The 24,235-nt window shown below is 36.9% G+C and overlaps 1 protein-coding gene and 1 non-coding gene across 5 annotated transcripts in view; both read left to right on the top strand.

Moving 5' to 3' along the window:
• LOC123315213 (transient receptor potential cation channel subfamily A member 1) overlaps positions 1 to 24,235 on the top strand; it is a 59,764-nt gene that overhangs the window by 10,150 nt on the left and 25,379 nt on the right. For 3 of the 4 annotated variants that reach the window (XM_044900829.1, XM_044900837.1, XM_044900824.1), the window contains exons 4-6: positions 17,246 to 17,402; positions 18,019 to 18,109; positions 19,086 to 19,281. In XM_044900829.1, coding sequence (XP_044756764.1) covers positions 17,246 to 17,402; positions 18,019 to 18,109; positions 19,086 to 19,281 — 444 coding nt within the window. Of the gene's footprint in view, positions 1 to 5,524; positions 5,713 to 8,654; positions 8,923 to 17,245; positions 17,403 to 18,018; positions 18,110 to 19,085; positions 19,282 to 24,235 lie in introns of those variants that run through there. The other variant, XM_044900844.1, reaches the window with a different exon arrangement.
• Positions 9,301 to 9,373, top strand: Trnar-ucu. The gene has a single exon. It is a non-coding gene; the product is annotated as a tRNA-Arg (tRNA).

Below are 24,235 nucleotides of genomic sequence, written 5' to 3'. Positions count from 1 at the left end.
TGATCCCGTTCATTGTACAAACGGAACTACTCACCCCCATTTCTATAAATAATCCTCAGAAAATCGTCAACCCAGGAACATAACGTGAACCTGCATGATGTTCAGATGCTGGGAAAACGTAAGTTAATTAACCGACAGGCATGAATCTGTCCCTCTGTCGTACTATTAACCGAATTGCTGAACAGTTTCAAGTTGCTAGGTGATGATGTATCTCGGCTGCGATTTCCAACCCTTCATAAAACTACCCGTGTGCCAAAACGTGGGGTGAAAACAGCGAACAGGCTTCCACCTATGCTATGTTGTTCGATACGTCTCGTTTTGCGTGGAGTATGAAAGCGTTTATCGCCCGAGATCAATGGGGTTGATACTTTAATAATTGAACAATTTCATTAGGCGTTTCATCTGTTGCTTCGTGGTTTTCCACGATGAATAATTAATTTGGCTTAACGCCAGAGGCACCACTGTTTCAGTCCGATAGTGGGCTTCTGCTAAAAGACAATATTTCATTCGGTTCTATTCGCGTGGTTACCAAACGTAACATTTCGTCCCATTTGATTTGTGAAATCGATTCAAGTGAATTTGTCCGATGTATTTGATTGACGTCCCATGGGAGACACTTCGAAGAAGTGTCACTAATTACCTCCACAGGGTGTTCAGAAATTTGGAAGACATTGCAACTTTCAGTTCTACCCTCTATACCATCAATTTCAATTGAAATAACTTCAGATCGGACATCATGTGTTAAGCTAGGTGAAATAGGCTACAAACAGACAACAAAATGATCAAAATTGATGCACAACCTAAAAAGTTATTTCAAAATGAGTTGACAACATATGACTAATTACTTTTGTCGAGTTTCAGATGAATGAATCCTCATGCTTTCCAGGGTGGACCCTGGAATTGATAGTTTTCCTTCAGAACGCGATGTAAACTTCTCAAATATATTTCAACGGTCAATGGTAAGCCATAATATTGGTTGACAGTCTCTCGTCCTGGTTCCATCTTGGATGGTATGCTCTGGTAATCGTGTACTCTCTAAACTGGTATGATCTACTCATCATACTTTGTACTCTCATTAATAAATTCTTATATTAATCGTTATACAGATTAGTTCCAAAGCCTTCTGAGCTTCTCGAAACCAACGATTAGTGGTTTCCCTCATAAATACTCTCATTTGTTACCTTTCATAATTCATCAACTGTATCCTTATTGAAATTACTGCAGATCCAACATGAGGTGTTAAACTAGGTGGAATAGGCTACAAACAGACAACAAAATGACCAAAATTTATGCACAACTTAAAAAGTTATTTCAAAATGCGTTCGATAAAAAAATTCTCTCAGTTTTTTTTTTGTTCAAGACTATATTGATCTAGAATTTCGTGAGTAGGGGCTCATCTGATTTATTCATTAAATGGAGGAAGCTTCGTGATTTTGATCAGAATCGATCTAGCTGCTTTCAAGTTTTTCGAAATTAAGCGGAAATTTTTTGCTCATCCGTATTTCCCAAACGAATTTCATCCCAGATTATGGAAAAATGTATGTTCTTTCCACAAAAAATGAGCCATCCTGACAAATCTCTCGTTTCTGTTATCCCTCACCCTTCTGAGGTGTGGCATTTCTCTGGTCGTTCACCACTGTAAACGAAAAAACGTACAGTCTATCTCGAACTCTATCAATTAAACTACGGTCTCGTGTTATAGAAAACCCTTTTGATTCGCGTGTACTCAATCATGTCTATTCCATCAACCCTAGTTTGAATCCCACTGGACATTCATCGTCATTAACGAGAAAGCACGTGAAGTTTGTTCGTATTTGTTCCTTTTCTTTGCGGTTGACTTCTTCTGGCGACAAAACGGTTCTTTCATCAGTGGTAGAGTGCATGTGTGCGGGATGGGAATGTTCAAATTCAAGAATCTGAGTAATTTTCGCATAGACATCATGCAGATCGATAAACTGCTGGATATAAGGAGGGTGTTAGATGCAGGAGACAACGAGATATTTAAGGTGAGTTTTGGTATTCTTTTAGAATTTGGTATGATACCTTGTTATTGACCTACTTTCAAACTCTTCTTATAATGGGTGTTCCAAAGTTGGAGGTTCATATGAAAAGAGGATATTACTTGTGTTTCTTCAGCAAGAGATTCGTTTTCGAGATACAAGGTGTTAAAGTTAGAATTTTTTCCGAGATTTTCTCTTACATCTTCACTTCACAAGATATCACGAAGCTTAAATTGATGTGTCCAAATTAACAATGACTTCATTCACCACAGCTAACTAGCTGAAGTTTCATGACAATTTGGATTTTCTGAGGATTATTTCGAGGGAATCTTTCAAAATTTTTTTCTCGAAATTGGTAGCAGATACGACAAAACTACAGGAGACCATGAAGTTTAGTATGACAGCAAAGGTTCTTTTTAAATTTTTCAAATCAACAGAGGCTCACCAAAAAAAGGTCTGAAGGAAAACAGGGGATAGTGTTCCAGAAAGAAGAGCACCCTGTAGATATGCTATCGAAATGGCATGTCACATGGTGAAAACTCTAACTTGTACTCTTCGTTTGTACTTCCAATTTATGAACACCTGTAATAATCACATGACATAACATTTTGTAATAACTGAGAAGTGTTTGGGGAATTATATTTACTCACACATTTTTTTCATGGTTTCAGTTTTTGTAGCAATATCCATCATTCTCTTATGATTTTCATCCGATTAAATATCAGCTTTGAAGTTTTATACACATGCACAAACGACCTGAGAATTGGGGGTTTAAAAAACTGTGTTTGAGACCTAATTTAGGAACTGTAGATATTCACATACTTATCATCGAGTAGGTATATCATTATTGATAACTTTCATCTAGAATCTGCATTTTGTACCCACGAACACCTGTTTTAATTTATATCATTATTTCAGTTTTGGGTGTTGCGTGAATGCATTGCGATTAAGTACCCCAATTTCATTAATATTCGGGTAGTGAATTGTTTCAGAGATATTAACAACTCCTGAGAGAATAGGAGTTAATTGTTCAAAACAACATTTACGCCGACCAAGTGAAGGATATTAATTCTTTACGTCTAGTTGTATCGGACCGTTGACTCGTATTTTCCAGAAGCCTCATGTTCATGGGATATCATTTTTTTTTTCAGGAAAAATGAAATAATGAAGATTGAAAATTTTTAATTTAAATATAATGAATTCTAGGTTTCAATAACAGAAACAGGAAAATGAAAATTGAAAGTATCGGTGTTGAAAGTCGGTGGTGTTCAGATTTTGTGAAAATTAAAGTGGTGGACTATTACCAGATAATTGAGTTGAAGATGGTTGTATAAAATATTTATTGTTTATCGTTCACAATCATAAAATGAATAATTCACCCGTATGAAGCTAATACAGTAACAAATACAAATACTAACAACATCTATAGATTCAGAGTGAAATTATTCAACTAAAAACAAAAATAATCAAGAGTAGGTGGTTCAAATGAGACGTCACTTGAGGTCAAACTTATTCTTGAGAAAGTTCGATAAATTCAAAATTAACACAACGTTTACAGTGACAGAGCAATTGATTATAATCGATTGGGAGAGCCTCTTTATTCCATCAGAGAAACAAATGGTTAGAATAATAAATTTTAATGAGAAGACTGAGTTGTAATAATGGGATAGGCCAAGAGGTGTAAACTAAATTGCCTGAGTCTGATCATCAATGAGATCAATACATGAAGTGTGAGTCGAGCAATAATATTATAATTCAAATATGAGCAGAGCAAGAATAGTAAGATATATTAATATAATTAACGTTGGTTTTGGAAAAAGCAAAATTCATCAATGAATACAACATTTACAGAGACGGACTGCTTACAAGTAAGCAAAACTAATCGTGCATTACAACATCCATCAGAAAAATAGAGGATACAGTTGATAAATTATGGGAGGTGCAAAATGAGAGTACTAATGAGGGAAACCACTAATCGTTGGTTACGAGAAGAGCAGAAGGCTTGAGAACTAATCTGTATAGCGAGGAAAATGAATAGATATAAGAATATATTAATGAGAGTAGAAAGTATAATGATTAGGGCAGATCATCAGTTGACAGAGTTCACGATTACCAGAGCAGAACTTCCAGGGTGGAACCAGGACAAGAGACTGTCAACCAGTATTATGGGTTACCACTGACCGTTGAACAATATTTGAGAAGTTCACATCGCGTTCTGATGGAAAACTATACATTCCCGGAGAACATGAGCATTCATTCATCTGAAACTCGACAACAGTAATTAGTCATATGTAAATGAGAGGTTAACATCATAGTTGACTTGAAAAATGAAATAAACTGATTCAAATAAATGGGATAAATGAGAGATGATCATGAGAGAACAATAAATCAATATTCATTATCAATGAGAAAGACATAAGAAGGTTCAATTCGGTTGCTACCTATCTATTTCCATATGAGAAGATTTAAAGAGGTCTGAAAATCTATGTAAATTATGTTTGAAGATTTTGGAATAATCTTGCAACTGGACTCATTTCATACAGATTGAAAATAACATAAAAATGGTTGAATTATTAATTCTGAGAAGACTGGATTAGAACTATTTAGCAACAGAATTGAACGAAAAAAGAATTACTTCAATGAGATGAACTTATAGAGAAGTTCTTCAATAATCGGGGTTGATGAGAAGTCAATTCATCAACGTGAACAAGAACTAAGGAGAATGATAAGAGAATGTTTAGTTTCTCGTTTCGGAAAACAATGAGAGTTGGGCTGCTGCTTCGGTCAATTAGGGTACCGCAGAATTGGGGTACTATACGTAGCTGTTCGGAGCTAGTTAGGAGCGTAGACAAGAGCAAGGTTGGATAGATGATCATGGTTAATTTTCAACACTCGGTAAAGATAGTACTTGGTCTCGAGCGCTCTATTTCTTGAGGCATAATTTCGACGAGAAAGACATGCTCGAGGCAATTCATCTCTGGACAACGAGCTGGCCAGTCCATCTTTATTAACTAGTCGAGTTTGGCGAGATCGGACATTGTCATTAATTAAAGTAAAATTTTCTTCGATGTGTTGATGATTATTTAGTCTAGAAGTACCAGAAACAGCCATAATCAAGTGATTTGGGATACCCTCTACTTCCTTTAAGATTGTGAAAGTATGAACGTCACTATCGAGCACATCCCACCCTCCACACAGCAGGGTGATCTAATCTTTTCCCCACTCGTTATAAAATCTTCCGTCCCCTCCTTATCCAAGGCCCATCGTCTGCACATCCTCAAAACTGCGGCGGATTTTTCGAAATTAAACCGCGACCGGATAATCCGGATATCGCTTAATCCTAATAGCGCCGTCAGGAGTCAACCCTTCAGCTGTCTCCTGGCGGGCAGACCCGCGAGAGACGGTGCCTCAAGGTCGTCCCGTCGCATCCGCCATTTCGCGACGTTTTGCGCAACGGCCCGTGATCTTGAAAACGGCGGGATCGCTCCCCCAAGTTCCCAGTTGCCGGTACAACCTCCGGACGATACAGGCTCCGAGCTGCTCCGGGACGGGACCGTTGCTGAGCGCGCGCGAACCGGGACCCCGATTTTCGCCATTATTTTTTCGGATTCTGAATCATGAGTTGCTTTGCTTTTTCGAAATTTTACGAGTAAGTAGTGGGTGGTTGATGGTTAGCTGTTGTTTCTTGAGGTTCATTAGTTCCATTCCATCGGTAATCAGGCGGCTGAGATGATCATTTTTCACCTGGGGATCGAGGAAAATGAACGGGGAAATAGAGTTGCATCTGGTCTTTCAGTGAACAAATATAAGAAGTTTTTATTGTTCACTGGAAGAAATTGTGCTTTTCGTCACGAATATAACAATATGTTGTTCTCCATTCTCAATCCACATATGGTTTTTTGCCTAATCCAAATACACTATTAATAAATTTCTATTGGATTTTTCTATAGATTATAGCAGACAGTCTGTCAAAATCCATCGTGGAACTGAGAACACTAAATTTCAAAAAATTCTCTTCACGAGTTTCTTAAAACTTCAAAACATGTCCATGCATTTTAAGTCGACGGTGGTACAAACTTCTTTATCTTACATTCTCCAATTTTACCTCACTTTCAAACTACAAAAAGGGCAATTCATACCTGAAATATCAAGAATCATGCAGGGGAGTATTCCAGAAAAATAGTCTGTTGACAATATATGCTATATACAGGGTGTAAATGAAGAGTTACGAAAGAATTTAACTAATGATTTCGTGTCAGAAGTAGTGTACCTATGTCGTTCATATAATTTTTACCTAAGCAGGAACTGCTCCACAAAAAAAATGATATGAAAGACTGTCACTATTTTTTGGCCCTTAAATCAACTGTGTATTCACCTATACAGGGTGAATCTTTGACTCGCACGAATAAATTAACAGTAGTTGTTGAGGTCGAAAGAACCACTTTTTTCGTATACTATTTTTTCCGATTAGGCCCTGATGAAAAGATATAGCCATTTTAAGTTTTCATGATGGGCTGTGTCATCCCTGGAAAAAAAAATTACCTTCAGAATAACTAGCTAATGGTGGTATTCTGCTTTCATCGGTAACCAATCTGTAACTTTTCATATAAGCTCATGGGCGTTTTTAATGATCTCTAGCTTACAGGAATCCGTAACTATTTACGATGAGTAGTTCAAAAGTAACACTGTAAAGAAGATAGTTACAGGAACATTTCCAGAATTGCATTACTTACGAATCTGTCAATCGGACACTGTCAAATCGATCGCACGCTACAGATTTGTAACTTACAGATGAAAAGCAGAATACAACCATTAATCTGCGATACTACACATTTGTGGACCTTTTAAAAAGAGTTGTTGTCGGTCAAAGTACCCAATTTTTCAAATTTCACAAAACTTTTGAATTTTTGAACATGAAATTACTGGAAAACGGCGCATTACACGAAAAAATATGAAAAATACTTTCATTTTACAAAACGTTCAAATACTCTTTTGATAGCGTCCAACTCAGTTTCAAGAGTTGGGTTTTTTGAATTTTGGGTATTTTTATGGTACGTAATGGTCATAATGGGAAAACTGGGTGACATCTTGTGTTCGAAAAAGGTTCATCAAAAAAATGAAAAAATATATTCCCAAATTTATTTCATGCGATAAAACTGTTTGTGAGATAGAACTTTTAAGTGCTTTCAACAGCCTGTATATTCCAAACCAAGCCAATTCGAAAAAAAAAATGTTAAAGGAAAAAGTATTTCTTTTGATTTCAAGTATCTACTGTTAAAATATTTGTACGAGTCATAGACTCACCTTGTATGTTGTAGAATGCACGTTTTTCCCAAAAACCCACATCACTTCAACTTCAAAAGGTTCAAAAGCGAACATAGAGACAAATAGTTTTTTGTGATCTTTAAAAGGGTGAAACATATAACCCCTATTTCATTTTTGGGATAACTTTCAAATTCAAAAGAACGAATCATTGCAGAGCTATTTGAGTGTATAAAGTCCTCGAAAGCAACAGTTTCCTCATGAAATTAAAATACAGCATTGTACAGGGTATTCCAAATTGCTTTATTTCGGATGTTTCTGGTACTTCTAGACTTCTTTTGTGAATAGTCGAATAGATTTTTTTTTATTTCTATAAAAATTGATCATAGAAATCCTGCCTGATATTGATAAAAATTGTTTCAGCTAAGAAATGAAATTCTATGAACGAAAAGGTTTAATCCGTATCATAGAGATGGTTAATTGGGACTGAACAATTTTGTGGTCATAGAGGTTTCATAGAACCCTATAAAAATTGAAACTAAAATGATGATTTTGCCTTGACTAAGGAAGTAGGTAATATATCGACATATATATTGTCTTCATTGAAATGAAGACACACCTTTAGTACAAGACATAAAAGAATAAGTTGAATGTAGTGTCGTAATCTCAGTGAAAAATTGCCTGTAGAAAGTTTATATCATGTGTAGATATCTTCGGAAATAAAAAAGTTATGACACATTTTCTACAGAATGGAACCCAGGACTCCTCTCAATGTTTTCACCTATCTAGTCTAGAAATAGCAGAAACACCAAAAATCAAGCAATTTGGAATACCCTGTACATGAACGAATATTCTGTGAAAGGAATCGAAAAAATCTAGTATGTGTCTATGAAGTCATCGCTTGGTCTCCTATTGTAGCCTCCTATTAATAAAACATGCCCACAAAATGACATTTATTCAACTCTTCAGCAACTTCGAGAAAAAAATTACAATAATTTTGACAGGCAACGTGTAACTTTTCGTTGAAGATCTTTAGTTTGAAGTTTAAATAAGAGACCTTTAATTTTTGCCAAGGAATACACTCCTGAAAACTGGCAGTTTGGTAACACTCTGTGAAACATAAGTTGATAGGAACGTTCCACTCAAAAATGAAGTAAATAACCTAAATTCTAAGCCTGTGTGGTAAATATCCCCTGTTCCCGGGTTTTAGCCGGATATCTCCTTTCATTCCACCCCAAAACAATTCAATTAGGATCAAACTGGAAAGTCATCGAATCGAAGGGTCCTTCCACTTTCATTTTCTCGTCTCCACAAAGGTGCATCTCTGTGTTCGTCGTCCCATCCTCCATTAACATCACCACTTGCACGCTCTGTCCATATTCATGTCCATAGTGGCCATATCCCCAGCGACAAGAAAAAATGTGTACGTGACGTAAACTGAAGGACTGTTCTCTCGATACGTCCGAGAACAAGGCGCGTGAAAAAAATGTTTTGAAGTGGGCCGATCACAAAAACATTCATCACGGTGTTCCGCAGCCGAATCAGGCCAGCGATGGCTTTTCATGGCTCCATCAAATCGGCCAAGCAGTGGACCAAGGTGCTCAAGATACAGGCCTTCTGCAGGAGAATGAGCCCAGAGGAGATCCAACAGGTGCTCGAGGTAAACCACGTGGGCATTTTTGGCTCCGACCACTAAACTGTTCATAAATGACCGATAAACGAACTAGACTCGTTCAAATACCAAAAAACTGTTCTCTATCATCTTATATTATCAATATTTGGGGAGAGGATACTTAAAAAAAAAAAAGATAAAAAACGTTAAAAAATTTATGAGTTATCAACATATAAGTATGATACAATGTGTAAATCAACAGGTGGCATCCTTAGGTAGCTGTATCTAAACAAGGGCTGCTCAAAAAAATTTATATGAAAGACCAATACTATATTTCCAAAAGGAATCATCCCTTGAATTTTTTTCGAAAGTACACTTTGTATATACCAATCGACCATATAACGCTAATTCTACATTCCTACCAACGTCCCTGTGGCGCAGCGGATAGCGCGTTGGACTTCTAATCCAAAGGTCGTGGGTTCGATCCCCGCCAGGGATGACGGAAAACTTTTTGTATGTCCGAAATTCGATTGTACCATCGAGTATAATACTCAATAGGGCTGTGTCGATCACGATCGATCGAATCGTTTGGATTCGATCGTAACCCGTGCGGGAGTGATCGAGTCACCGATCTCGAAATGACCCAATCATTTCGATCATTCGGTCATATTCGAGTTCGACCCGCCTGCGCCTTCTGGACACGAGCATTACTACAGAATTCGACTGACTGAAGTGACTATTTTCTCAATAGATTGTTTATTTGACAAAAAATGGCAACTTTCAGTTTCCCCCTATAGATGGATTGGTTGTTTTGGCATTGGTTGTAGGGTGTATCGCGTATCGCTGGTTGTCTATTCAAGAATAGGTATTGTAGCATGATCGAGTCGAGATCGAAAGATCGAATGAGAGGCGACGCGATGGAAAAGATCGAAATGATCGAATGATTGAATTGTATCTTGAAGAACCCATAAGGATCGATTGTGAATTATGGAGTTGGAAGCGATAGATTAATTGAACAAGTACATATAAAAGTTGGGAAATTTCTCATTAAGCGAAATTGAAAAAAAACTTTTCGGAAGAAATGAAATTCTACTAATTTAATGATAACAAAAACCTCTTGATTTAGGACGACGCAATTTTTGGCCACATTCAGGCTGAAAATGCTGGACCATTTAATTATGATCTTCTATCACAAAAATACATCTTTAATTAGAAAAATTCATTTCCTGAGTCGATCTTTAAACTCGAAACTCAATAAAATTTTAACAGGCTCGAAAGTCGGTGAATGAGTCAATGCGATATAACAAAATCGGGTTTTATGATCGAATGATCGAATTAGGTGTATGATAATTGATAAAATATCAATTGTAAATACATTTCATATATAAAAAACCCGTTAAAATCATTTCTGACCACAATCTAGAACCCACTCTTTTCATTTCTGAGCCCGATCACATTTGAACAGGCTTGATACACGATAAATGAGTTAATTTAGCATATTCGGGTCTGTGATCGAAGTGATCGAAATGATCGAATCTTTTGACCCGATCCCTGAGCCGGTGGGTCGCGATCGACCCGGGTTACGAAAATACCCTGATCGACACAGCCCTAAATTAATATAATGTACGAATTTGATATTCGGGAAGAATATGAATGTATTTGGTAACTTGCTCTTATGCGGCGTACATGGTGTGTCAATGAAAATTGCCAAATTAGGAAACAAAAAAATTTTTGCAATGAAACTGCAGCAAGTTGGTTATTTTTTGTAGCGTGAATTTCTATTTTACTCTATGAAAGGATCCTCTAATTCTACAGGGAAACCTCCTTAGGTCAAAAATGATCAAAATTGATGATAACATGGTTTGAAAGTTTGATCAATTTTATTCATTAGGTATTTCAACTATACGATTTAACAAGGTGAATATCATCTTTTCTTGAAACTTTATTTGGGTTCTTTCCGAGATTCAGATATGATACTTAAAAGATATACAGGGTGAGTCTTTGACAGTAAATTCTTGAGGTCAAAAGAAACAATTTTTTTAACCACTTTTTCCGAATCGGCTCGGTTTGAAAGATACGGACTGTTGAAAACTCATAAAAAACGTTATTTTTAGTTCTATCTCACAAGCGGTTTTATCGAATGAAATGAACTTCGGAATATAGTTTTTCATTTATTTGATTAATCTTTTTCGAGCACAACATATCAGCCACGTGTTCCAGTTTTCTTATTATGACCATTACGTACCAGAAAAATACCACAAATTCAAAGAACCTAGCTCTTGAAACTTAGTTGGACTCTATCTAGTGAATATTTGAACGTTTTGTAAAGAAAAAGTATTCTTCATATTTTCTTGTAAAATGCCCCGTTTTCGAGTGATTTGATATTAAAAAATTACGAAGTATCTGTGAAATCTGAAAAATTGGGTACTTTGACCGAATGCAACTCTTTTCAAAAGATCCACAGATGTGACAGATGTGTAGTGTCTCAGATTTAGCTAGTTATTCTGAAGGTAATTTTGTTTTTCTAGGGGTGGCACATCTCATTATGAAATCTGAAAATGGCTTTATATTGTTATCAGGGCCGAATCGGAAAAAATGGTATAGGCAAAAATAAATGTTGAAATATTTGTACTAGTCAAAGACTCACCCTGTATATATTATCAAAATACCATCTACCATACATGGTGTAAGATATTACACTAATTAGAGATAATGAATAAAATTAGATGAAGAACAGTTTTTTAATAGTTAGACAAGGTAATTAGTGAATTAGGAATTTTAAGTTATGCATAGATGTAGAAATTTTTCTGTGGAAGAGAAGAATGTCCTCTATCGCTCTACCATTGATCGATAGCTTGACTTCCGAGCAGTATGAAAAGTTGTACACGAAATACGATAAAATAGTTAAGATTAAGAGCATCATTCTCATAATTCGTAAATAATTTTAAGACTCAGAAAATCAGAATATTATTTTTTTTCAGCTATCAATGAAGGGTCTTCATAAATGATTGTAAAATCGTAGCAGGCGTTAATTATGAAATTCTATAATATTTAATTGCGAGAAAAGGCACAGAATAATTCAAAGCTAACTGCGACATTACAATCATTTATAAAGAAACTGTTCTTCAGATTTTTAGCCTTCCCTCAAATTAGTGTCTACAAAGATTAATATAATAATCTTTGGTAGTCTAGTATATAATAAACGATTTTTGTTGGCTGGCCGATGGAAGGAATTTTCATTCGTTTCTTGAAATGTCTCAGAACCGGAAATGATTTCAGTAAATAGAAAAAATGAAGTAAGAGTAGTGATTCAATTCAAGTATTTTCACTTCAACTGCTTAGCTCTGCCTTCATGAATATTTTATCCAGTTATCTCCCAAAGGACACTTACAGATTTGAAACGACAGCATCAAGTAGAAAACGATCTTCAAAAGTTTTTTTCGAACCTGTCCCAGCACGATTCTCTAATCAATTTCCACTTGTAGGGGTCCCACTCAAACCAATCAATCTAACATGCATCCAGTACACTTTCAAGCGATACAGGTCAAGTGCTTGCTGAACCTATCTGCTAATGAAAATTTTTTCGTAACGTTAGTAACATCGACCCTGATAAAAAGACCCGGTCACCTTGTAAGTTCGCCAATTTTACGGGCATACCTGACAAGACTGAATCCCCCCAGAAATTATGATCCCCGACAAATCAACGGGGATTTCAACCCTTGTGAATCGACTCCAGCGTGGCTCCGAGGGAAGTTTCCAAGGATTCCGACGTGTAGGAAAAGTTATATCTTGATATTCAGCATATTGACAATGGTTAGTTTCGGAGGAAGGAGTCTTACCAGGTGTATGCCATTATGTATGTACATTGGTTGAACGAATTAATAGTTATTGTGATATGAGAAATTTCTGGCGAAACGGAATAACTTTCTTATATACAGGGCGACTAAATCAACTTCCCGATCCACCTGAAAATTGAGCTTTTGAACCCCGATTCTCTTATCTAGGTTCATTATTTTTTTGAGATTGAATTGTGTCAAGAACTTAACTCTTCATTTATCAAAAAAACCTGACATAAACTGCTCCACATGAGTTAGGGATATTGACTTAAATTGCAAAAAAATATAGTTAAAATAAGATTTTTGTGATGAAAATTCATATTGATATGATTTCAAGTTGCAAAGTAATTTTAGTCTGTAGTTCTGCAGCGTATACAGGGTGGTTAAGAAAAATCGAAGAAAATAACGAAATTTGATTCCCAGAGAGTTCAAGCATTTTAAGACTATCAATACAATATATGGCCTCTAAGAGCACCAATAACAGCTTGACATCTTCTTTGCATACTACATACGAGGTTGTTGAACATTTCTTGAGGAATTTGGTTCCATAAACGGGGCAGAAGCTCTCTCAGATCATTTAAGGATTCTGGGGTAGGTTGATGATTATCTAATCTTCTTTGGAGCATATCCCATGCATGTTCTATGCAATTCAAATCTGGTGAGTGCGGAGGTATTGGTAAATGTGGAATACCAAGCTCCTCGCGCGCATTCTCAACTATGGCTGCACGGTGCGGTCTAGCGTTATGGTCTAGAAATTGAAAAGTTTCACCAATAGCAGCGTGAAAATTTGGCACAACATTGTCAATGACAAGCTCCCTATAGTATAAGACGGTCATATTCCCAGGACAAATGTGTAGATCTGTGCGCCCGTTGAAACATATCCCGGCCCATACCATAACACTACCCTCTCGGAATGGATGGACTTCTTGGACATAACGACGATTACGGGGTACCTATGCGTGGGATTTTCCATAACCTTATTCTTCGAGAATGTGAAAATCGTCCATATCTGGATTCATCAGTGAAAAGGACACTATGCCATTGATCGTTCCAATTGATATGTTGCCTTGCCCATTTCAGTCTATGACGCTCATGGTCACGTGTTAATGGAACTCCTCTTAATGGACGACTAGAACCTAGATTCACCTCTCTCAAACGTCGTCTGATGGTTTCGATGGAAACTTGGACTCCATCTGCATTTTGAAGAGTATTCCGTAACATTCTACACGTAGATGTAAGGTTTCTTCTCGTCGAAACGGCGATGAAACGATCCTGAGCAGGTGTCGTTTTTCGTCGCCCACCAAGCCTTGGCCTTTCCAACACGGAACCTGTCTCCCTGAATCTATTCCAAAGTCGAGATATCACACTTTGGCTGACTTGGAGCCTTTCCGCTACAACAACCTGAGTTAGGCCACCCTGTAGCATTCCGATAGCCCTATTAGCCTTAGCGTTTGTTTATTTACGTCTTGGCGTTTTCAGCAAACTCGTTTCAAATCGAAGCCGTTGATAAACTGACTTCATTTCAAAATAAGAACATTCATGAAGCATAGGCAAAGAACCAAACTTCAGAAAAAAGACGACCAGAGAGACGAAATATCTCATACTGATTTTTATTGGATGGATTCAAGTTGTTATTGATTTTACAGTGATTTTCTCGAAGATTACATACTTTTAAAAACGATTGAATACGATATCCCTTACTCTAGTGGAGCAGTTTATTTCGCTCTTTAAAAGATTCAACTCTCAATGCCATTGTATCAGCTGTAAGAGAATGCCTACACTTTACAGCATCCCGCGGACCGTAGTCAGGATTTTTTCGCATGATGTGAGAGCTTATCGAATTATCTCGACGTTTTCCATAAACGGACGAATGAATGTCTTTCCTCGTCTCCATTGAAGCAAATTTCAGCACTTCTGTTATCGAATTTGTACCTAAAAGAAAATTAGACGAAATTTCGTTGGACATCGTTTGGATGTCGACATTGAAAAAGCAGCTTTTGCTATCGGACAGCAAGGCGACAGTGTTATGGTTCTAGTGGAATTGAGATGAATGCAAATAAGGCCATTTGCGAACCTTTTGCCCTGAGGGATGTGAAAAATATTCATTGTGCTATAGAAAATGTAGTTCTGATGTATGTTTTTGTGTCCGGAAATGCTTGGGTAAAGGATTGGATACAGGGCGTCCCACTGTATAATAATCTTGAAACTGGTCATTTCTGGCAAGACACAGACGAAAGAATTGTTGAGAATTTTACACTTTTAAATATTCTTTTCGGCTTATTTTAAAAGCTCAGAGAGTACTGAGAAACTTGTAAGTTATTTATAGTCAAGGGGCAGTTTCTGTATACAGGGTGAGTCAGTAGATTCATGTGGTCAAAAGAAACACTTTTTTCCCATTCTATTTTTTCCGATTCGGTTCTGATAAAAAGATATAGCCATTTTAAGTTGTCTTAATGAGCTGTGCCACAACTGGAAAAACAAAATTGCCTTCAGAATAATTGGCTAAATCTGTGACACTACACATCTGCGAATCTTTCAAACAGAGTTGTATTCAGTCAAAGTACCTACCCAATTTTTCAAATTTCACAGATATCTACTTTCAATTCTTGAGCATCAATTTACTCGAAAACGGCGCATTAAACGAGAAAACATGAAAAATACTTCTATTTTACAAAACGTTCAAATATTCATTATGTAGTTGGGTTCTTCGAATTTTATTTTTATGACACGTAACGTCATAATGAGAAAACTGGAAGACGTGGGTGATATCTTGTATTCGAGAAAGATTAATAGGACGAATAAAAAGCTATATACCGAAATTCATCTCGTTCGATGAAACCGTTTGTAAGATTTGTAAGACTAAAAATAACATTCTTCATGGTGTTTCAACCGAGCCGATTCGGCAAAAAAAGAGTGTTTCTTTGGACCTCAAGTGTCTACTGTCAAAATATTTGTACGCGTCCAAGACTCATCCTGTATATACATCCACATGGATCTAAGTCCATATGATGATACAGAAACTGAAAAACTAGCAGTGAAACAGTAGTTAGAAAGAATCAAGATAAATTCTCCCTTAAATATACACCAAGGTAGCCACGTTGATGGATTTGTAGATTTGTGAAATTTAGTTTCTGACTGATCCACTGCTCCTTCATCCAACGGTTCAGATCTAACGCTCGTATTATGAACTGACAGTTGGAATATCCATCGAGTCGTTATTTTTTCCAATTCCGAAACAATGTAACAAAACATATAGCCCCCGAATTTTCATCTAGTATCGAATGTTCTGTAGTTTCATTCTTTCAATGGGAAAGGGGATATCTTCCCATCTTTGTCAGCTGAATATAAAGTAACAGAGTTCATACGAAGGCGACACTATCGAGCGAGATGCTGAAGTGTGTTTTCGCCAGAATAACTTCTAAGTTCTCATTCCCTGATCTTCAATTCATATCGTGTTTCGTTGACGAAAGCTAAAAGTTTAACTTGAGAAGACCACCTCCATTGGGTTGTTTTGCTGGAAAATAAAGGTGGAAAATGATATAATTCTCAAATTTTGGTTTGATGCTTCATTTTCCAGTCATCACAACATTCATATAGATTCTAGCTGGTCAGTAGACAGGACCAACAGTGATATTATGGAGCTTATGTTTGGTTCATAAAGAAAACACTTATGTTGGAGAAAACTCAAATAAGTTTCATCCCATTTATAAAATACGTGTTTAAGCTCGAAACATACAGAAACTATAAATCACCAGAGGAAATCTCTTGAAATATGAGAAATGATCCACTCCCAGAACATTAGTGGGATGTTCAGCAAGAAAAGTCCTCGTTTTTCACGGAAATTCGAGTGTCCCAAATACATCAGCTCAAACTGCACAGAAAAAGTGTGGAACATTCAACAACATAGGAAAAATTGAGCTATTAGCATTGTAATTTCTCGTATACTTCTCCCTTTTATACTCGCAGATATTTCATATTACGTCTGTTTCCCTGTTTTTTGCCATCTCGGCAAGTTGTTCATTTCGGTCTTGGAAATATCCGATATACGGAGATTTCCACCATGCAGGCGCAATCAGAGTTGGAACATTTCCAGTTGAGGCTTCTTATAACTACGTGCCGAAAAATAAGACTGAAATATTTGCTGAGTTCACGATCATGTCAGCTAGTTTTCTGTGTGAAATTGTACCGTCTATGCCTCGAGCAATCAATAAGGAAATGATTGGTGTGGATATCATACGGATTTTGTTCAATTTTTTAGTTTTTTCTTGCCATTTGAAGATCATCGAAAAATTCAACTTGCTATCATATTGTGAGAAGTTTTATTTGTGCATTTGAACACCAATTTCAACCTGTTGTGTTTAGATGGAGATGTGAATAATGGCAAACTTAAAACACGATAGTGGAAAGCAATTTCACAACATGAAGTTACCCTCTGTCTTCGAAATAAAGCCGCTAAAGTTCAGTTCGATTCCAATCTTTGCCGCTCATCGAATTAAACTCCCGCAAGGGCAATAAAGTATTTTTCCTTATTTCAGGCGGCTGAAAGTGGCAATTTGGAGATATTCCAGAGATTGTACTTCGCCGAACCAACCAGGTTATCAATAAAGGACAGCAGAGGTAGGACAGTAGCTCACCAAGCGGCATATGGCAACAGGGTTAATATTCTTCAGTTCATACATTCCCAACGAGGAGGTGAGTATAATTCGGAAAATAATCGATGATCTAAACGTGATACATATTCTGAAAGAGCAACTCTTCTAGTAAAAAATCTGAGAACTTCGTCCATTTCGGCACAACCGTTCGCTCTTGAGGAAGTTTTAACTGAACCCAACTTTTTGGGGATTTTTCGAAGGTCCTCTTAAGAGTCATTTATCTTCCAAGAAAATTATCGTAGGTCTAAATGTTATACATATTCTGAAAGAGCAGCTCTTTTAGTAAAAATTCATCCACACCCGCGCAGCCTTTTGATCTTGAGGAAGTTTTAGCTGATTCCAACTTTCTTCGAAGGTCGAATTTTGAGTAATTTTTCTTGCAGGAAAACTAACGTAGGTCCAAACGTGATACATACCTATTCTGAAAGAGCAACTTTTTTAGTAATAAATCTGAGAATTTTATCCATTTCGGCGCAACCGTTCGGTCTTGAGGTCATCTTTAGAGTGATTTATCTTCCAAGAAAATTTATTGAACTTCAAATATGAAATACGCATCAAATTTGCAGAATTATGTATGATTCTTGAGTTGAAATCATAAAACATTAATTTTTCAAGTATTGTTTCCATATATGTACGAAATTTTTTTTTCGTTTCAGATTTGAACAACCAGGACAATGCAGGGAACACACCTCTTCATATAGCTGTGGAAAATGAATCTCTAGATGCTGTAGATTTTTTACTTAAATTGTAAGTATAATATGAACGAAACAATTTTTGGTTGATAGGCCATGGCAAATAGATATAGATCAAAGAAAGAATTGAAATTTAGCCAAGTTCAAACTTCTTTCTTCCCAATGAGAAACAAACTTCCAATTCGATTTTCAGTCTGCTCTGCTCAAGAACGAATAAATTCCCAAAATATATCTACCTTCACAAATATGAATATTTATCATATAGATATATTTCATCCCTGGAACTTCATGGAAGAATTTCACAGACATATATATGATATATTCATATAGGTAATAACTACGGATATCCGTCACCCTCAGAGTATAACATTTGTTATCCCATTGGTCTGCAGCTGAAATGACGGAAATTATTTTGAATTTATGCAAATATGTCTTTTACTCAAGTCTCCGTCCTAGTGGAGTTCATACAATGAACAAGGAAAGAATAACTTTGTTTTTTTCGTTTCATTTCATTTCAAGAAAGTTTATTCTTGATGCATTCAAGGTTTTATAAGCTCTTTATCTTCTTAGATATTTTTCTTTCAATTGTCTTCAGGATAAGGATACCTCCTCCCTACTGAAGTTGTATCCACTTTTTACTACACCAGGAGAGATATTTCCAGAGATTGGTATATTTTTCATTCTGCGGATTTTAAATTATTTATTATAATTTTTAATAATAATTTGTCACTTTCAGTCTTCTGTCTTCTATTCTATTTCCTTCGTTAACTTTTAAACCTCGATTTATTCTTGTACCTCTTATGCTCTTGATAATGTGCATTTGCCCTTTGCCTTCTTTGAAACTATTGTTGTATTCATTTTTTACTTTCCCCTATATTCGGTCAATTCAGTTCTCGATTGTTGTTCGAAGTTGTAGGTCTCTATGTTCAGTTCCTTCCTGAATTACTTCAATATTTTGCATTGATTCACTTGATTTACACCATAATTTGCTATTGACGTAATACAATGTCCTGAAATGCATCAATTTCTAGAGGCGTGAGGACAGACATCCTGAACGAAAAGCACCAGGCCGTCATTCATTTGACGACAGAACTGAACAAGGTAAAAGTTCTGGAAGTGATGGGAAGACATAGAAGCATCATAAACATCGAGCTGGGTGGTGACCACGGTAGGACGGCCTTACACATTGCAGCAATCTATGACCACGATGAATGCGCCAAAATGCTGGTGAGTGAGTGAATTGACATGAGATTTGCTGAACTCTCTTACCGAAAATTTAGGAGAGAGCGCTGGAACAGCCAACATTGCTGGCAGGGTCCCCCAGTCTTGTTTTGTTGAAGTTTGACACGAAGAATTCATACGAAGGAATTTTATGCCCAAAATTTTTTCTCTATTTTCTCAATTGAAGACTTAATTTTCTATTTCTCACCGAAAAGTACACGAATAATGAATAAACTTTCCATCGAGTCATTAAGGGTGAATGAAAAATAAACACATGGTGACCCAATTCAGGCCTAGTCTCAAAACAACAACAGAATTCCTCAAAACATTCTTACCGGCGGCAAAGCCACATTTAACGACCAATCTAGGATCATCAGATAAGCATTGCATGTGTTTTTTGCTTCAATAACCCTTCGAAATTCGGCTGCATAATGCTCCTACCACATCACGCGAACAATCAAATTTTTCACTTCGCCCAAATTTAGTACGTGTCAGGTACATAAATTATAGTTGAGGCAACCTGCTAATGGTACCTTAGCTTCTTTAGCTGGGAATTAACGTTACATTTAATGCCATACTCATACACCTAATCTCCCGATCTGAAAATTGTATACGAAGTCTGGAAGAACTTCACCTGATTGGACTAGGAAAAACGAGCAGTAATTGGAGTCAGTAGATTGTGTGAGATGAGGGAATTTTATCTATTCGTAATAGTGCAACATGGTACGATAAAATTTCAATTTCCGGATTCTCTACAACAAAACTGTATCACGTAGATATGTGTAGGACTAGAATGATGAAATCAAATAGTGTAACTAGGTTATGACAGCTTAATTATATGGCTCTGTATGATGAGGATTCCATTGCGTGAAAAGAATATCTTAGGTTGGGTTGTTTTTGCACTGGACTCATGAAATGAGGTGAACAGAGATATGGTTTCAAGTGGGAAAGTGGATTTAATGGAGTGCCCTCTGTGTTAATTCTTAGAGTGTGAAATTATGTATGAAACTTTGACCACAGGACGCAAATGAATTTATAACTTCATAATCTTGGTGTTTCATATTTCTCTTCATGACATCTAGGTTGACCCTTTTCTCGAACATCGATTTGTTGTTGTCTCCTTTGATATATACTAAGTGGCATAAAAAACAGAAGACTCCTGTTAATGAATTTATCACAGCAATTCTTCGTGTATATGTGTCTTGGGATTTATTAAGTCCATGGGTTAGGATGGGTTAGGTTTGGTTAGATTAGGTTAGGTTAGTTTATGTTAGGTTAGTTTAGGTTATGTTACATCATGTTAGGTTAGGCTAAGTCATAGACGATTTATGAAGTCTATTGCTTAGGTTAGGTTACTTTATGTAAAGTTAGGTCATAGACGTTTCATTAAGTCTATGGGTTAGCTTAGGTTGGTTTAGGTTAGGTTACCCCATGTACCGGCAATGTGGATCGCATTTCTACAAAAAATACAGTTTTTCAGCATGCCTAACCTCAAAGTATATTGTTATCTCCTGAATTTCTGTTGACGTATTCAATATCCAAGAATCGAATGAAAATACTGATCTTACAAAGAGAAACACCCCCAAACAAGCATTATCGAGGAGTATATTATTAATTAATTACCATATTGGTCGAAGGAAATTACTTGAGGAACAATAAACAATTTGTGTACTTTTTCCGATGCTCTGTACACACAGAAGGGATGAAATCTGTGCATCCACTGCTCCATAGAACCTCATCGTGTTAGGTCAGATCAACTGTTTGCGTCGGGATGTGGTAACACATCCTTTCGCTTTATTATTCCTTGTTTGTATTTTATAAGCCGGAAGAAGGGACCAAGGAACGAACTCTCTCCGGTTTTATGAAGACCGTAATAGGGTCGCAAAACAGAGCAGAAGAGAATTGTTCGCTTTTTGGGAATCATTTTTATCGGTCCTCCGGGAATAGATATGCTATTAAATTTTACATTAGTTTCTCTGGAAGAGTGACGGAAAAATTAAGTCACAGTTGGTTCGCATAAGTTACTGGCGTTGTCATAAAGTTCGGAAATTACTTTTGAGTTCAACAATGAACCTGGCCGATCGGGCAGAATAGAAGTTTGCCAATAACTGCGATAGGTCACTTACAGAAAAATGGTGTTTTTATGTACGAGGATATATTGAAAGATTCTTAGCCTACTATCGAAACAAACAAAATTTCAATGTCAAAATATTTTATTACTCAATATATTCTCCTCTTAATTGGATACATTTATTACAGCGAACCTGCAACTTCTCTAGACCTTTCAGAAAAATGTTTCTTCTTGCTCTGCAAACCAGACCACCACAGCTTTTATCTCGTTGGAAGAAAATTTACGACCTTTTAAACTTTTTCTCAGTTGAGGAAAGAGATGATAGTTGGATGGAGGCAAATCTGGTGAATAAGGGAGGTGTTCTAGTAATTCAAATCCCAAATCACGAATTTTTTGCATGGCTACATGGGATTTGTGTACAGGGGCGTTGTCCTGCAAAAACAAAACACCTTTGGATAGCTTTCCGCGTCTTTTCTCTTCAATTTTTTTCCGTAAAGTGGTCAGTAATATCGAATAGTAATCTCCGGTTATTGTTCTACCCTCATCCAAATAATCAATCATGATTACTCCATGGCAATCCCAAAAAACTGAAGCAAGAACTTTTCCAGCAGATTTTTGGACACGAAACTTCTTATGTTTTGGAGAACCAGAGTGTCGCCATTCCATCGATTGTCGCTTTGTTTCTGGATCGTAGAAATGTACCCAAATCTCATCCATAGTAACAATTCTGTTTAAGAAGTCTACATCGTTTTCAAATCGAGCACAGATCGAACGCGATGCTTCTACCCTTGCACGTTTTTGGTCAACATTCAAACATTTGGGGATCCATTTTGAAGCAATTTTTCTCATGTCCAAATTGACGTGAACAATATGATGAACTCGTTTGTATGAAATATTCAGTGCTTCAGATATGAAATATTAGATTATTGATTTTCTTATGGCGTATCTCATCCATTCATTCATCATTCTTTATACCTCCGAGTATAAAGCCTTCTCAAAGTTTTTACCTTGTATAAATCCATTGATAACTTATTCGAATTTTTATTGATACGTTTTTGGAATTGAGCATTTAGCAGCAAATCGGAGCCAGTTGGGACCAAAACTACTCAGCCTAAAAACGTTCGCTCGCGTTTTTGAGTAGTTGATGATCCAAGAGTCAAGGCACGTCCCTCCTGTCATCCTGTTGATTTATATTCGTCCGGATGGATTCCGGGCTTTCCATAAGTCTTTGTCTGGAATAACTAGTGACTACGGAGTATCTCCCTGTCATTTGCCGTATCTGTCACCGATAGTTTTGTCGATGGGACTTCAAATAATGGAGCTTCCCGAATATGTCGGGAATTCGCTAAGGGCAGGAAGTCATCACGGGGTTATTGTGTTTCTGAACTCTGCATCCAGCGAATTATGTTCCCTTAGATCTAGTGGTGTGCTTCAACATTTCGAATTCAGGGAATCGTGAATATGATCAGATATAATTAACAGAGCACACATATAATATAGTTCAACATGTTTCTGTAGGCTTGGAAAATACCAATATTAGGCAGCTGTCGAACAATTGGAGTTGAACGACAGAATAACCCTCTGCAGACACTCCTGGACTTACTCAGTCAAAGAAATTCGTGACCTACACCAGAAAACTGCTAAAGGTGTCACGAGCTGAGCTTCGGCTGATGGTGGGACTGCTGACAGTCCCACCAGTCCGAGTTAAAGTGTTCCTATACTTTATTGTGGAAACTAAAGAAGATAGAAGAAAAAGTTAAAAACAAAACTTGTCTGCAATCGATTGAACTTTTATTTTTTATAACCCACCTTAATACAGGCTGCTTCGTTTTTTCCCTGATGATATCAACTTTTTCATTTTAAATGGAACACCCTGTATATTATTGCATTTTTTAATTCCTTGTCAAATTTTAAGTTGACCATGGTATGACAACCATGGTCCTACATAGCACCGATTCTGAGATATTCGACTTTTTTTTTTCAAAGGGTAACCTATATTTTTTTCGTGTTCATCGTGTAGAGCAGGTTAAAATGTGCAAAAAATGTATTCAAACTTTTTCTGTAAATTGAATAGTTTCTGAAATATAGACGAAAAAGTGCATATAGGAGCAACACTAATTAATAATTATCATGTTATCGTTGGTTCTTACAGGAACCACTTTTTGCTCCATATTTCTGAAACTATTCACTTTACTTGGGCAAACTCATGAGGTGCAAATTAACACTCAGACAATAAGAAATCGCCTCAGAGAATATGATTTAAGGCCTCGTGTCGCGGCAAGAGGCCCAGCTCTTACCCCAGCCCATCGAAGGGCGCGTTTGGATTTTGCGAGAGAGCATATCCATTGGGAAGAGGCCGATTGGGAAAGAGTTCTCTTCACAGATGAGTCTAGATTCTGCCTCTACCATTGTGATCGACTTTCCCTTGTATACAGACGTCCACATGAAAGATATGCTCAGTGCAATTTCCTGAATACTACTGGTTTCGGTGGAGGATCGATTATGGTATGGGGTGGAATATCTTTGACTGCTCGCACAGACCTAGTGGTCGTTGATAATGGAGCTATGAATGCTGATAAGTATATAAGGAACATTCTTGAAGAGCATGTAGTGCCATTTGCCCCATACATTGGTGAAAATTTCATTTTTATGGACGATAATGCCAGACCCCATCGTGCGCGCATCGTTCAGCATACCTTCAAGAGGTTGAAGTCTCTCGAATGGAATGGCCAGCAAGAAGTCCAGATCTCAATCCGATTCAGCAGGTTTGAGACAACCTCAATAGAAGGCTGAGAAGTTCAGAAAATCATCCAGCTACTCTTAATGACGTAGGAATCCAACTCGGAGAAATCTGGGAAGGATTAGATCAGAACATTTTAAAGTCACTCA

The sequence above is a fragment of the Coccinella septempunctata genome, chromosome 1 (genome assembly GCF_907165205.1).
Source record: "Coccinella septempunctata chromosome 1, icCocSept1.1, whole genome shotgun sequence".
NCBI classification, from domain to species: Eukaryota; Metazoa; Arthropoda; class Insecta; order Coleoptera; family Coccinellidae; genus Coccinella; species Coccinella septempunctata.
The sequence above is the reverse complement of the archived record's forward strand: the minus strand, read 5'-3'. Positions and strand labels throughout refer to the sequence as shown.